The 15,599-nt window shown below is 40.7% G+C and overlaps 2 protein-coding genes across 2 annotated transcripts in view; one reads left to right on the forward strand and one right to left on the reverse strand.

Moving 5' to 3' along the window:
- URB2 (URB2 ribosome biogenesis homolog) overlaps positions 1–2,826 on the reverse strand; it is a 36,021-nt gene extending 33,195 nt beyond the window's left edge. The window contains 1 exon segment of the mRNA XM_032215345.1: positions 2,420–2,826. The gene's annotated coding sequence lies outside the window, so the exon portion shown is untranslated.
- Positions 2,827–2,915: 89 nt separating this feature from the next.
- TAF5L (TATA-box binding protein associated factor 5 like) lies at positions 2,916–14,902 on the forward strand. The gene is made up of 5 exons (XM_032215347.1): positions 2,916–3,306; positions 4,531–4,675; positions 8,599–8,703; positions 9,478–10,202; positions 12,492–14,902. Exons 2-5 carry the CDS (start codon positions 4,534–4,536, stop codon positions 13,287–13,289), a joined length of 1,770 nt encoding a protein of 589 aa, XP_032071238.1. The 5' UTR covers positions 2,916–3,306; positions 4,531–4,533; the 3' UTR covers positions 13,290–14,902.
- Positions 14,903–15,599: the final 697 nt, after the last annotated feature.

The raw sequence follows: 15,599 nt of genomic DNA on the forward strand, positions 1-15,599 counted from the left end.
CAATAAAAAATGTTCAAATCAATAAAGTGTCTCATCTTTATCATTGCCAAACCTCTGTTTACTATTGAAATTTGTATATGCACATTAACTAATCAGATTCTTACTACCGTGTTTCCCCCAAAATAAGACAGGCTCTTATTCTCTTTGGCCCTCCAAAATAAGTGCTTGGCCTTATTTTGGGGGAGGTTTTATTATTTTTGAGGTGCAAGTGGCCCTTTAACCTCGGCCCGCAGCCCTCAGATCAGCTGATCCAGAGAGGGTCAGAAGTTCTGACTCTGTTTCTAGCACACTCTTGCCAGTCCTAGTTCTTTTTGCGGCTGCCACTAAGAGAAGGGGCGGGAGTTAGAGTTTGCAGAGCGGCCTCCACAAGGCCATTCTGCAAGGATGGCAGGTGCATGTGGGGCATGTTCCTCCCTTCCCCCAGGAAATGGAGTGGACCAGCTGTGCATGCGTTTAAATATTTTTGGGGATGGCTTATTTTGGGGTGAGGGCTTATTTTAGTCCATGCGCTCAAAAGGCCAAATAGGCTTATTATCTGGGGAGGTCTTATTTTCAGGGAAACGGGGTACTGATTTGCTGATAAATAAGTACTGCTTACTTATTACAGACTTTATTATAGATTTACTATCCTGTCTTTCCCCCAGACATAGAAAGAACTTATTATGGGTCTACTAAAATGGTCTCTTATTTCCAAATTCATATAGGAAACACATATAGGAAGCATTCTGCTAGTACTTCCCATAGAGCAACCACAATCCCACCCCAGTATCATTCAATTCCAATGCTAACATCAGGTTTTCAAGTGCCCCATGAAAATATACAATCAGCAGGCATACCTGTGCCCTTTATGTCTTAAAGTATAATTTCTATCCAACCTAACTTTGCATGACTTGCAGCAACATTTGACTACGTTTTTCAGAATTCCCTCTGGCAGCACAGAAAGCTGCAGTTCAAAATATATATAATATATTTCATATATTACAAAATATATCATTATATATTAATCAGTGGAACTGTCAGCCTTTCTTCATTCAATAATCAGGAAAGAAAACCACCGGACTCCATTTTGTTGAAATCAAGTGTATTATAAATGAACAGATGCAAAGCTAAGCTAAGTCTGGTTAATTAGGCGCAAAAGCGAATAATATAATGTATAATTCATTCCCCTCCCCTTGGCATCCCCATGCACAGTCCAATCATAATTCTCCCAAATGTCAGGTGTGAGATAACTTTCGAAAGGCATCACCAAGATGGAATGCTGGACCGTTGGCCTTGGTGGGAAACACTCCTCCTCGACATACGCAGTAAGGTGGTCAGTTCAGCGTCTAGAAACTTCCTCCAGCACAACAATGATTCCCCTCCCAAATACCATGCCCCCCCTCCCCGTTTCAATGGCAGCTGAAGCAGTAGCAAAGCAGAGGCTGACAGGAACAACCTGCCTCTAGAAGTTGTGGGTGCTGCTCCAACACTGGAGGTTTTAAAGAAAACATTGGACAACCATTTGTCTGAAACTGTAATAGGGTTTCCTGCTTGAGCAGCAGGTTGGACTAGAAGACCTCCAAGGTCCCTTCCAACTGTTAATGTATAAAATCTAGCATAAGAGAGCATTTCATGTGCTGTCATCTGCACCTCTATAACTGTCTGGTTTGGTTCTGCAACCCAACAAGGCCGACACAGACTTCAGAGGATAATTAGAACTGCAGAAAAAACAATTACTACTAACCTGCCTTCCGTTGAGGACCTGTACACTGCAAGAGTCAAAAAGAGGGTCGTGAAAATATTTACAGACCCCTCGCATCCTGGACATAAATTGTTTCAACTCCTGCCTTCAAAACGACACTATAAAGCATTGCACACCAAGACAACTAGGCACAAGAACAGTTTTTTCCAGAATGCCATCACTCTGCTAAACAAATAATTCCCTCAACACTGTCAAACTATTCACTAAGACTGCATTACTATTACTATTAGTCTTCTCATCCTTCCTATCATTCATCTCCTCCCACTTATGACTGCAGGACTGTAACTTTGCTGCTTGCATCCTTACAATTTATATTGATATTGTTTCCTGATTGCTTATTTGTACCATATGACTATCATTAAGTATTGTACCTTATGATTCTTGATGAATGCATCTTTTCATGTCTTTTTATGTACACTGAGAGCATATGCACCAAAGCAAATTCCTTGTGTGTCCAATCACACTTGGCCAATAAAGAATTCTATTCTATTCCTATTCCTATTCTATTCTAGCATCTGCCCCTTGCTAAGGATCCATGCCTCTCCATCATCTGACCCTCCACAAATTAAGAACTTCAGAGCAGTCTATATAACTTCCAGGAAAGCAAGAAATAAGAGGGCTTCCCCGTGGTTTCCTCGGAGCCGCTTATCTCAATTGTTACGAAGTTTGCAAACTCACATCCAATCAGAACCGCTTAGAAATCTTCTTAGAAGCCTTGCGCACAAGATCGGTTTCTAGCTGCCTTCCGAAATTCGCCGCCCTGCCGAATAACAACAGCTTCCAAGAGTCCCTTGCTGGTTGAGGGCTGAGGAGTAAAGAGAATTGGGCTTCAACTTCAACTTTAGGCACAAGTTGAGCTAGCGAGAAGGACCGTAATGCCACACAGGCTATACGGCTACTCTGATGACATTCGCACCGTTTTCCCCGGGAGACCCCGGCAGGCTTCCTCCGCCCCGCGACGGCGAGGACACCTCCTCTTCCCACGAGCTTCCCAGATGCTTCCACGCACGTGTTCCTCCTTCCGGAACCTCCTCGTGTTCTCCTCTGTCACCTAATTATCCGGATGAAAGGAACAGGACAGGCCTTCCTAGCTGAGCGTCGAAAAGAAAGAGCGCCTTCCCATTGGTTAGAAGGCTACGCCTGCGCAGTCGCCTTTCTCTCGGCCCACCTCCCCCCCCGGTCCTCCTCCTCCTTCCCACCCCCTCTTGCCCTCCCCTCCTCGGTTTCTCCGAGTCAGTTCCGTCAGTCATGGAGCGGCGGTTTTCAGCCGCGACAGTCATCGAAGCTGCTAACGCCGCCGGAGATTGCAACGCGGGACGTCCGGGCCAGCTGAGTTTGCAGAAGGCTCCCCCAGGAGGAAAAACTGCTCCCGCCACCACCGGAGCCCGCGATCTCCGCAACACCAGCAGCAACCGCGGCGGAGTCGTCTCGCGCGGCTGGGCGCAGTGACTGACGGCGCGAACCCGGGAATTCTGTCGCGTGCCTGCATCAGGAATCACCCACGTTCGCCGCGGCTCGCGCGCCCTCTCGCTCTCTCTCCCTACTTCCATGCCTGCAATGCTCCAGTGAGTATATTTCTTCCCCGCGGAGCTGCTCCTTTGCTCGGGCGGGTGGAAGAGAGTCGAGGCAAGCCGAGCTGCGCGTGGCGCGCGGAAGCGCTCTCGGGCCCTCCCTGGGTAAAATCGGGCTCCGTGTCTTTGGTTTTCCCTTCTTCCCGCCGGTGCAGCTGCCGGAGCGGCAGGAAGAGCTGGAAGGGTGGGGAGGTGCTTCCCGGTCGTGTATGGACCCCCGATCATCTTTTACTATCCCCCTTTTCTTTCCTTCCTCTGCCCGTGTTTCTTTGGGGGATTTTTTTGCAAGTGCTTTCCCCGCGGACGGATGTGGCGGAAAGGCAGGGAAACGGGAGGATGGTCTGTGCATCTTTCCTTGTTACGTTGGGAGCATGAAAGCCACAGTTCGTGAAACTTTTGAATAAGTGGACTTTATATTTGGCCACCGTGTATTGGGTTCTGTTTTATCTTTTGCTTTCTTGATGCTGAGTTATCGCTGGAGATAAGCAAATAGAAGCCTGAGTGGAGCTTAGACAAAATAGCCACAGTAGAGATTAGCAGTAAATTTAATTCTATCGTACTGTTTGAAATATCATTATTGTTTATTGAACACAAACTCTTGACAATCCAAGAGTGTTGGTCCTGTCAGGAGTAGTATTTAGGGAGACATGTCTCTGATTGATGGATAGAAAAAACTGAACAATTAGGAAGGGAGGCAACAATTCCGCTTGCATGGTAAGTTATGAAAAGCCACACATTCCCACCTGTGAGATCACGTAGAATATTCATCATCAATAATGCCATATAGTGTTGAAAAATAATTTGCAAATAAAGATTTCCAAGCAATTTAATATTTGATGGGTGCCATGAAATCTAAAAAGTTAGATTGTCAGTGAACATAGCAATTATGGTTTATTTGATCAATAGACTGGTTAAAAGCATTGTTTTTTTTATGTGATTTGTAAATTAGGCCAGTGACAATTTGAAGTCTTCATTGACAAAATCCTTGCTCAACATTTAGTTAAGGTTTTATTTTAAATAATCATCAAACTATTTCATTGTCCATCTCAAAATGCTGAAATCTAAACACTACCTCCCAATATTGTATGAGTTCTCTCTGATTGAAACATTGCAGTGGCTTGCAGTTTCCAATAACTTACGTCTTAAGAAAATGCTACATAAAACTCATGGGTTTTACTGTTTCCTTGGAATTAGAATTCTGCTTCTCTTTCTTTGAAGGTCATGAAACGTGTACGCACCGAACAGATTCAGATGGCTGTTAACTGCTATGTCAAACGCAGGCAGTATGTAGACTCAGAAGGTCCCCTGAAACAAGGGCTGCGCTTATGTCACACAGCTGAAGAAATGGCAGCTAATCTAACAGGTAGGCAAGAAAGAAACAGTGAACTTATTTTTATAATACTACAAAATGTCTAGGGATTTACTTGGAATGAGACTGAACATAATGAATCGAAGTCAGCAGCATTCAGGTGGAGGGGGACTCAGAAGAGTCAAAATCCCATCCTTTTTTACATGCATTGCATAAGCAGTGCATTTAAGGAGTGGGGTTTTTATTGCATGGTCACAACTACCACCTTGACTTGTTTGATATTCTCTGCAAATGTCCATGTAAGCAGGTATATAGTTAAAATTATTTATTTATACATATTTTCATAATTATAAATATAATAACTTTAAAAAATAAAATCATTTTAATTTATTGTATTCCATCTTAATTATTTTTACAAATAACTCATGGCGGTGAATATATTCCTCTTATTTTTCCCTCCAACAACAATGCTGTGAGGTGGGTTGGGTCAGAGCTGAGAGAGAATAACTCTCCCAAACCTGCTAAGCCTTTTTATGGCTAAAAGGTGGGACTAGAACTCACTGTATTCTGTTTTCCAGCTGGTGCCTTAACCACTAGACTAAACTGGTTCTTTATCTAATCAGTTAATATTTGCAAGGAAAACTTTCTAGAGATTCTGAAATAAGAAAATATAATGAAACATCTAGTTAATATAACTGCTATTGCTGAATGTTTGAAAGTGATTCATTTGGGAACAGCATCTTTAAATTATTGTATATCGTGATATATTGAGATAAACTGCACATGTATTGATTTAGTTGATTAGTTAAATTAACCACTGAATTGGAACATTTATTTCATAAGTGAAATAAAATTATGGGAGATTGTGTGGTTTAGAAGTGGTTAATATGTTCTAAACCTATGAGCTAATAGCATACTTAAAATCTTGGTGTGGTAATTCTGGGTTCTATGGATATATTAAATTAATCTAAATAATTTAAGGATGTTATGTCATTTTTGGACAGTTCTATATGAAATAACAGCATTTTAAAATAAATAGCAATAAAGTGTGCAACTTGAAGTTATGATTGGGGGGGTGGGGGGATACCATGGACCATACATATATAAGCAAGTACCTGAATTAGCTTGTTGGAGGCATCATTAGCATATGTAAGTGTGTGTATATAAAAAAGAGTAAAAATAGCTTCAGAGGAAAACAGGTGTATACACTAATCTTATTTAATTAATTAATTAATTAACTTGTATGCCGCCCATTCTCAGAAGACTCAGGGCGGCTTACAAATAAGAAGGGAAAGGGGGATATAAAAAATAAAAACACAACAATTAAAAATTCAACAACATTCATAACATAAGATGGGGCTGGATAATTCAACATCCCCAGGCCTGCCGGAACAGCCAGGTCTTGGTCGCTTTGTGGAAGGCCAGAAGGGTAGTGAGGGTCTGGATCTCAACGGGGAGATCGTTCCATAGGGCCGGAGCAGCAACAGAGAAGGCCTTCCCCCGGGGGGTCGCTAGCCGACATTGGCCGGCAGATGGAATCCGGAGGAGGCCTAGTCTCTGCGATCTAATAGGTCTCTGGGAGGTAACTGGCAGGAGGCGGTCTCTCAGGTAGCCAGGTCCGATACCATGTAGGGCTTTAAAAGTAACGACTAGCACCTTGAAGCGTGTCCGGAGACCAATGGGAAGCCAGTGCAGCTCGCGGAGGATAGGTGTAACGTGGGTGTACCTAGGTGCACCCACAATCGCTTGCGCGGCTGCATTTTGGACTAGTTGAAGTCTTTGAACACTCTTCAGGGGCAGCCCCATGTAGAGCATGTTACAGTAATCCAGTCTTGAGGTGACAAGGGCATGAGAGACTATCCAAAGGGCCTCCCGGTCTAGATAGGGTCGCAATTGGTGCACCAGGCGAACCTGGGCAAAGGCCCCCCTGGTCACAGCCGACAAATGATGTTCTAGTGTCAGCTGCAGATCCAGGAGGACTCCCAAATTGCGAACCCTCTCTGAGGGGCGTATAATTTCACCCCCCAGGCTAAGAGATGGAATAGCTGGACCATCCTTGGGAGGGAGCATCAATATCATTCTTGTTTGCAGTGATGCTGGTATACATGTTAAATAACCTTAGCCACATCTTCAGAATTCATTATTTTTGTATAACTTATATAAACCCACAGAAAATAAATGCAAGACCCTAATTAAATTAATAGAATTTAAATGATGTATGATTTGCATGTCACAAGCTGATTAAGATATATTCCTAAAATGTCTTTTCCCATTTTTGAGAACTATTAGCCAACTTAACTGCAAAAGTTGCTTCTAGGTTTCTTATTGTGGGACTTTTATGGAATGCTAACAGTTAAATTTAGGTTTCCAGCTTGACAGGAAAATCTCTGACAATAAGTAGAACCTGGTAATGATGCTGAGCCAAAGACCTAGCCATCCTGAGAGGTTATTTGTAGACATAATCTAGAAAATTATGTTGGTGGGGTAATAATCACAATGAGGCGAATCTAAACCAGTGCTCAAGAAAGAAAAAGGATTTTAATGCCTGTCTGACCCTCTCAGTTCTTTGCTTGTCCCGAAGGTGGAGAGGATTTGCTGAAGGAGATAGGCTTCCTAAAAATCAGACAAAGGTATTTTTTGATAGGAGCTCTGATATCAGAGTGTCTGTCTTTGCCTGAAATCCCTCGTTTTTGCATCTATTCTCATGCTACAGTACATCGTATACAAATGCCTCAGTAGAATTTCAGAGGATAGGGAAGGTCTCCTTCCTTCATTCCTTTCACTCATGTTCTTTTTAAAATTGTGTAAGATAAGTTCATACAGTTAGTGATTCCCAAGCTTAATTTGGATTCTAGATTGTATAGATCAGGGGTGTCAAACTCGATTTGCACAAACCCGCATCAGGATTGTATTTGACCCAGGGGGGGGGGGGGGGCTCAACATCACTCCTGTCGGGGGCGCCTATGGTGGCCCAACTGCTCTGCTGGTGAAAACACGCTTTTGGACTCTGTTTTCTGCTGCCACTGCCTCCTGCAATCCTCTGCCCAGTGAAAATGGAGCTCGAGCTTGGGAGTCTGTTTTCGCTGGCAGGTCTTTCCAATGTTTACAGGGCAGCCCCACGGGCCAGATCTAAAAACTCCTGGTATAGTTATACTCAAGGTAAAATTAGTACAAGTACCGTTCTTTGGATTTATGGCGGACATTTAGACGGACATCTAAAAATGATAGTGGATTATTTGATTATTGAATAATCTATTTAATTTAGGAATGGACCCAGCTGAAAGAAATAATGGATTCTGACATTTCATGTGTCATTAATTTTCTGTAATAGGGAAGCCTTCTGAAGCCTTCGGAGGGCCTCCGGGGGGGGCGGGGGAGGATGTTTTCACGGTCCCCAGGCTCCTAGAAAGCCTCTGGAGCCTAGGGAGGGCGAAAAATGGGTCCATTGCGGACCAAAAGCGGGGGGGGGGGGGACAGGGATATGTGGACACATGCGTACAGGGGGGGCTCGCATGTGCATGCATGTGGGTGTAGGCACACCCACGTACAACCCTTCCTGTGCCCCCCCCCCCCAGCTTTTGGCACACGATCCGAAAAAGGTTAGCCATCACTGAGCTATGCTAAATACTGAAGTTTTTTTTGTGTGGCATGTTTAGTTTAGTTACATGTATGAATTATTCTATATCATGAAAAAAAAACCTTAAACTGGATTAATAGAAATATAGGCCATTGCCTTAACAATCTTAACTTATTTGTAAACTTTATATACAGACAAGAAGTATACCAAGCGTTGTGGATTATTTTCAGCGTGATTGTTACCCTTTCCATTTGTCCTATAAAAATAATGGAAACTAATGTTTACTAGATTGTTTTAAAAATGCAGAAGTTATGTGTTTCAACATAAAAAAAGCAGAAAGTTACATTGCAGCATTCAATGTCTTCGAAAACCAATTGTCTTCATTCTTGTTTTTTTTTAGTACAATCTGAATCGGGTTGTACAAATGTGATTTCTGCTGCACCCTGCTTAGCAGAGCCCCAACAATATGAAGTACAGTTTGGGCGGTTGCGCAACTTTCTGACAGGTGGGTAAAATCCAGATTGGAGCCATACATTTGTTAAGTGAAAGGTTCCTGACATTGTATGCCAGATTTAAGGGTCAAGCAGATTTCTCCAGGACAGTTGCATAGCTGTTGTATTCATGCATTTGAAAATGTTAACATTCTGGCTAGGGAGTACTCAAAACAACAATGCACAGAAAAAGTCAGATCAACCAATCAGCATGCAGGACACACATCTCTGCTTGAATGGGGAGGTGTTCGCATTGGGCCCGTCTGCAGTCTTTTGCAACCTACATTTACCCTCTGCTATCTAGATATGTGGTAATGACTACAGGTAGTTGCAGGCAACTAAACCAACCTTTAGTCATTAGGCCAAGAATGTGATTTTTCAAAAGCCATTGGAATGTTAGTCCCTGCAATTTCCATTTCTAACTCTTATCTCTGCTCTGATGGCATTTTATTCTCTATCAAAGATGCCATAATAAAGTAAAGAAACTGAGAATCTTCCTGATTGGAGTTCCATAGACAGAATGGCATTCTGTTACCAGAGCAAATGTTTTAAAGGGCTAGAATGTCTGCCCACCCCAAATTCTGCCATAGACAGGATTCCTATGTGAGTTTTAGAATTACCCTGTATTTCTTAATGAACAGACAGTAATGTTGGATATTCCCTGTTTATATAATCAAAAGGCTATCTGCAAAAGGGGTGGGAGCTGGCTTGCTTAATTTTCACTCTTAATATATCTGCTGAGCACTCAGTGAGGAAAAATGTCGTTTTTCTTTATATTTGATGTTTAGATTCAGAATCCCAGCATAGTCAGGAAGTGATGCCTCTCCTGTACCCCCTCTTTGTCTACCTCCATATCAACATGGTCCAAAATGGCCTAAAGAGCACAGTGGACAGTTTCTACAGTCGCTTCCATGGGATGTTCTTACAGAATGCTAGCCAGAAAGACATCATTGAACAGTTGCAAACTACATTAACAATTCAAGACATCCTGTCCAATTTCAAGCTTCGGGCATTTCTGGACAATAAATACGTGGTCCGCCTTCAGGAAGACAGCTACAACTTCCTCCTCCGCTACCTCCAGAGTGATAATAACAGTGCTCTCTGCAAAGTCCTATCCTTGCATATTCACCTAGATGTTCAGCCCGCCAAGAGGGTGGACTACCAGCTCTATGCTAGTGGTGGCTCTTCACGCAGTGAGAGCAATGGCCTGGAACCTACTGATATGCCTGCTTCCATCCTGCAGAATGAAGCAGCCTTGGACCTCCTGCAAGATAGCATTAAAAGAGTCAAAGATGGGCCACCATCCCTTACTACCATATGTTTCTATGCATTCTACAATACTGAGAAGTTGCTGAATACAGCAGCGATCTCGCCAAATGGCAAGCTGCTGGCTGCTGGTTTTGACAATTCCTGTGTAAAGCTGTGGAGTTTGCGGCCCAAGAAGCTGAAATCTGAGCCTCACTTAGTAGATGTTTCCCGAATTCACTTGGCCTGTGATATCTTGGATGAAGAGGTCAGAGCATCTTCTTATCCTGATTTTTTATTGAATCATGGGTAGAATGTATTACGTTTATATTGAAATGCTTTATGTGGAAGATTCTCAAAATTGTCATGTTCTCACAATCAAATCAACAGCAAAGTCTGCCTCACATTGATGCTTTCCTTCTACCTATTAGTCACATGGGTAGGCTGGACAGTGAGAAATGATAGGGCGACAACAATAGTTTGCCTGGGAAAAGATTTAAGTTAAAACTGCCCATTTTCCCACCTCTGATAATAATAGAACTGATCAAATACTTGTCCTTATTAAATTGAACACTTCATTAGCCAATTGTGACTCCTTATGGTGGCAATTTCATACTTCATTTGCATTTATGGTAATACACCAGTGGTGGGATTCAAAAGTTTTTACTAGCGGTTTTGTTGTGGGCTTGGTGGGCGTGGCAGGGAAAGGATACTGTAAAATCTCCATTCCCACCCCACTCCAGGGAAAGGATACCGCAAAATCTCCATTTCCTCCTGATCAGATGGGACTCAGGAGGCATAGAATTGACAGGGGCAGGACCAGTCAGAGGTGGTATTTACTGGTTCTCTGAACTACTCAAAATTTCCGCTACTGGTTCTCCAGAACTGGTCAGAACCTGCTGAATACCACCTCTGTAATACACCTCCACTTTTCAAAGGCACAAATCAAGATGAGTTATAATATTTGAATCAGAAAGGGAGACTCAGAAAGTGCTTTAAATTATAATCTCAAATTTGCTCATGAGAAGGAAAGCTACTTAAAGGTTGCATGTACCACTGTATGAACTCGTGAATGTTCAGGGCGTTTTTGAGACAGAATTCAGTAAGATGCATGATTAACCTAGCTATTATTTCTACCACTACTGTATGTGACATAACTGCCTAAACACAGCAGTTTTGCAATTGCCTAAAATAATTCCTAAAGTAGTTTTGTGCAACTAATGCCTAAAGTACATTGGTCAATGATCAATTAGATGGAGCGCTTGCTGCTCCTGCAAGTGAGGATGTGCATTTGTGAGCTCGCTGCCCATTTCCATGGCCTGGATGTAAATCCCTCAGCCCACTAGTGGGCCATGGCACACAGGTTGGTAATCCCTGACTTACAATAGAGATATGCTATATATAATTTTATAGATTTGTAATAGAATTGAAGGCAAGAGCATCTTGCTGAAGGTAAGGAGGGATCTCTCAGTTTTCTGACTATAGCACAAGATTTGTATATTTTGTTATTTTTTTCTTTAAAAACAATGGTACGGAATCTTTTGCATCATTTTTCTGTCTGTAAAAACAAATAATGCAAGCAAGACCCAGTTACATGTTATACATCCAGCTGTTAACATAATCCAAATAATATATTTGCAGAAGATGCAAAGCATCTTAATTCCTCCAGCTGTTGGTATACAGCTGCACAAGAAGTTATTATGGTTTAGTAAGATATGTACATAATTCTTTTTGATCTGCCAGCAGCTTTAATATTCCAGCCATGGATCAGATATAGAAATGTAGAATATAATGGAAATAGCAGTGCCTGTTTCCATCCCTCAGGGACATTTCAGATCGTACTTCTTAAGAGACAATTGCTCTTTGAAATGACAGCTACTATATGATGTCCCTTGCAACTCCATATGATTTTCAGTGCTTCTCAACATCTGCATGAAACTGATAGAGAGATCATCAAAGGATTTGAAGCTGGGTGTTATCAGTATTTTGTTGATACCCAGATCTCTTTCTCTATAAAAACATTGGGTAATGAAAATGATTCATGTAAATGCCTATTAATGGTAGTTGAGGGCAATGATATTGGATTGATTAGTCTCCGAATGAGGTATTAATTCCATAGAAGCCATAGTTTTATAGCTTCCATTTAAAACTATAGTTTTATAGTGTCCATTTAAAACTAAATTTCGATGGGCCTATATTCTCCCAGAAAGACAATCAGTAGAAGCAGATGCATTCTCTATGCTCTTTCTTAGACTAAAATTATATTGGTGGTATACAAGCTGAAAATACCCAGGCTTCATTTCTCTTCATATGGCTGCTTTTGTATTTGATCCACAAACTTTGGTTAATATAGGATTTGGCAGCCAAGATGGTCTTTGAAAAGGACACTCAAGAAGACCATTTTTTTTTACCAGCACTTAGGAGTTTTTCATTGACAGCCTTATTTATTTCTGTTAGTTGCAACTGGTAAAAATACTATTATTGCTTTGATAAGGCCATTGAAAAAACAAAGCTTAGAGAAAGTTCGTCTGAAGAAACCTCTTTATTCTTTTTACAGGCTGAAGATGATGATGATATAGGAACTGAAATGAAGTTATTAAGAGGGCACTCTGGACCAGTGTATAGCACAAGTTTTTTGTCAGACAGCTCAGGATTGCTGTCATGCTCTGAAGATACAACTATCAGATACTGGGATCTTGGATGTTTTACAAACACTGTCTTGTACCAAGGACATGCTTATCCGGTGTGGGACCTGGACATCAGCCCTTGCAGCTTGTACTTTGCTAGTGCTTCTCAGGACCGTACAGCCAGACTCTGGTCATTTGATCGGACGTATCCCCTACGGATATACGCGGGCCATTTAGCAGATGTCGACTGCATCAAGTTTCATCCAAATTCTAACTACTTGGCAACAGGATCTACAGACAAAACAGTGCGGCTCTGGAGTACCCAGCAAGGAAACACAGTACGTCTGTTTACAGGTCACCGGGGTCCTGTCCTGTCCCTTGCCTTTTCTCCCAATGGTAAGTACTTGGCCTCAGCAGGTGAAGACCAGCGCTTAAAATTGTGGGACTTGGCATCTGGAACGCTTTACAAAGAACTGCGGGGCCATACAGATAATATCACCAGCCTTACTTTTAGTCCGGATAGTAGTTTGATTGCTTCTGCATCAATGGACAACTCTGTTCGAGTCTGGGATATTCGAAACACTTACTGCAATGCTCCTGTAGATGGCTCTTCCAGCGAGCTAGTTGGAATATATACTGGACAGATCAGTAATGTACTGAGTGTACAGTTTATGGCCTGCAACCTTCTTTTAGTGACTGGAATTGCACAAGAGAATCAGGAACATTAGCTTTTTTGAAAACGGGACAGAAGATGTTATTGAAAACTAGAGTCTATTATAAACTGAGAGTATATATAATTGACTGTGAATTTTTCCCTCTCCCTTTGTTAGACATCCAGAATGATGGAAGTACTGTATTTGAAAGTATCTTTTATTTTTGCAAAAATGATAGGAAGGGAGAGCAATAGGAGAATTTCACCGTAGTTCTACATTAGTGCAAAATTAGGAAGCAATGTAATAAGGTGAACAGCCCAGAATATTTTGATATGGGGTAGTCCAAAACCTGGTCCAAACAAGTAAAATCATCACTGGAGCATTTGCACTTAAATATCCTGCATTGATGGGAACATCCTAACTTTTTCTACTACTGACTTGTCTAAATAGCAATTATTTGGTACAGTTAACATCAACTTGAGTAGAAAAATATATTCTGTTCTGAGGATGTTTCCAAATATATAACATTTCAGTAATGTTTAACACCAAAGGACAGTTTCCCAACTCATTAGCATAAAAGATATGAGATTAGATCTAAATAATAATAAAAAACTTCCCTTCTATGGGATCTCTTTGATCCAACAAAGAGAACCAGGTGAGTGAAGAGGAAAGACTATTTCCCACTGCAATCTCTGGGATTTCCCAACCTTCGGCAGTTGATTTTCAAGAGAGTAGAAGGGGATTAAAGGAGAAGGAGTGTTGCCATTGTATTATTTTTTAAAATATATATGGCAGTTGTTGTCACTACCAAATATATGAAGTGGTTTTAATTCTTTATATGGACCATAACATTTGCAGCTATTCCTAGATCAAAAATTTGGGGTTTTCCTGGATTTGTTTGCACTGTGATGATGATATAAAATACTAGATTAATCGATGAAATAATAATTAGCTGTGGAAGGAACCAGCAAAACATGGCTGAATTTGTTGTAGCAGATTTCAACTCCATGTAGAAAGACAATTCCCCTCCTCAGAAACATTATCTCCAGACCATATGAACAAAGATATCCAGGGAATGGAAGCTAGTATGATTACATCATTAATTAATAGAAGCTTTGTCAATATCTGAAATGAACATTTCTGTAAGTTTTCATATACAAGTGTCAGCATGCAAAATGGAGCGGGAGATGGGAACAGCAATTTTAATTTCTTCATTCTAAGAGAAGATCAAATATTTCTGCTTTCGGGAAAAAAGATTTTGTATTTTTTTTAATTAAAATGTTTAGCTTAAAGAGAAAAGTTTGGCATCTCTGTATGGAATTCAGATTTTATGAAGCAGATAAATCTAACTTTGTCACATGGGTGAGGATCTTTTTTGTATTTTGTCCATGTCAATCTAACAAATATACAAAAATCATCTCTTCAGAGTTCTATACCATTTTGCAAATTGTTTTTTTAAAACTGAAAACATTTTTGTATACAACTTTCCCTAACATACTTTTTACACATCTTGTATGCATCATTTCCCCAAATATATTAATTTTTGTATACGTCTTTTTCAGCCAAAAATACTTAAGTTAGATGTTTGCAGGCTCTGAATTTTATGTCTGTTCACATTGTGGACTCTGTGTTGATGGATCGCATAATTTGGCTTGAAATAAAATCCATGACAGGATTTCTTACCCAGATATATGCTGCAAGCGCTATTCATGTTTTATGCACTTGTTTATATATTTTGCAAAGTGGAGGCTGAAGAAAGCAGATTTTAAACAAAGCTAACATACAAGTAACATGTTTTAAATTTCTGATTGCTATTTTAAAATGCAGTAAAATGAGCAACCATTTCTTATCAACTTTAATACAAGTATACAAAAGTTTCTGATGCTTAAAAAAAACCAATGCAATATAAATAGCTGTATCCAGGAAGCAAATCTAATTCAGGTTTTCTTTTCGTAATGTGTGAAAATTTATTCCCTCTGCAGTCTTCAAAATCCATTCAATATTGTACAATTGTGAGATATTCCAAGGCAGATTTTGGAGGGCTCACAGAACTGCAGAGAAAAGTAGGAGGAATTCTGTTACACAAGTGAAAGTACATTTGCACAATGTTGGAGGTTGTTTTTATGTTCTTTTAAGATGGAATGCTCAACTTTTGAGGAGAAAAGTGTTGTAATAGAATGAGAAAAGGAGCTGTGACAAAGGACACTAAGCTTAATTACATTTAAATCAAAAATTGTTCAAGTACTCATGCATTTGATTATTTTCTATTTTCATCACTTTAAAATTCAGTTCAGTAATTTTTGAAGGAGAATGAATTATACATCTAAAAATAGTCGCCATAACATGCACAGTAAATTAACTCAACATTAAACAAATACAGACACC

Source organism: Thamnophis elegans, chromosome 4, assembly GCF_009769535.1.
Source record: "Thamnophis elegans isolate rThaEle1 chromosome 4, rThaEle1.pri, whole genome shotgun sequence".
NCBI classification, from domain to species: domain Eukaryota; kingdom Metazoa; phylum Chordata; class Lepidosauria; order Squamata; family Colubridae; genus Thamnophis; species Thamnophis elegans.

What these genes read in the sequence shown, in the direction of transcription:
- TAF5L (XM_032215347.1), top strand. Translation starts at nt 4,534, where the DNA reads ATGAAACGTGTACGCACCGAACAGATTCAGATGGCTGTTAACTGCTAT. An exon ending in GTTGCGCAACTTTCTGACAG is followed by an intron (nt 8,704 to 9,477) that starts GTGGGTAAAATC and finishes TTTGATGTTTAG; the next exon opens with ATTCAGAATCCCAGCATAGT. An exon ending in GTGATATCTTGGATGAAGAG is followed by an intron (nt 10,203 to 12,491) that starts GTCAGAGCATCT and finishes TTCTTTTTACAG; the next exon opens with GCTGAAGATGATGATGATAT.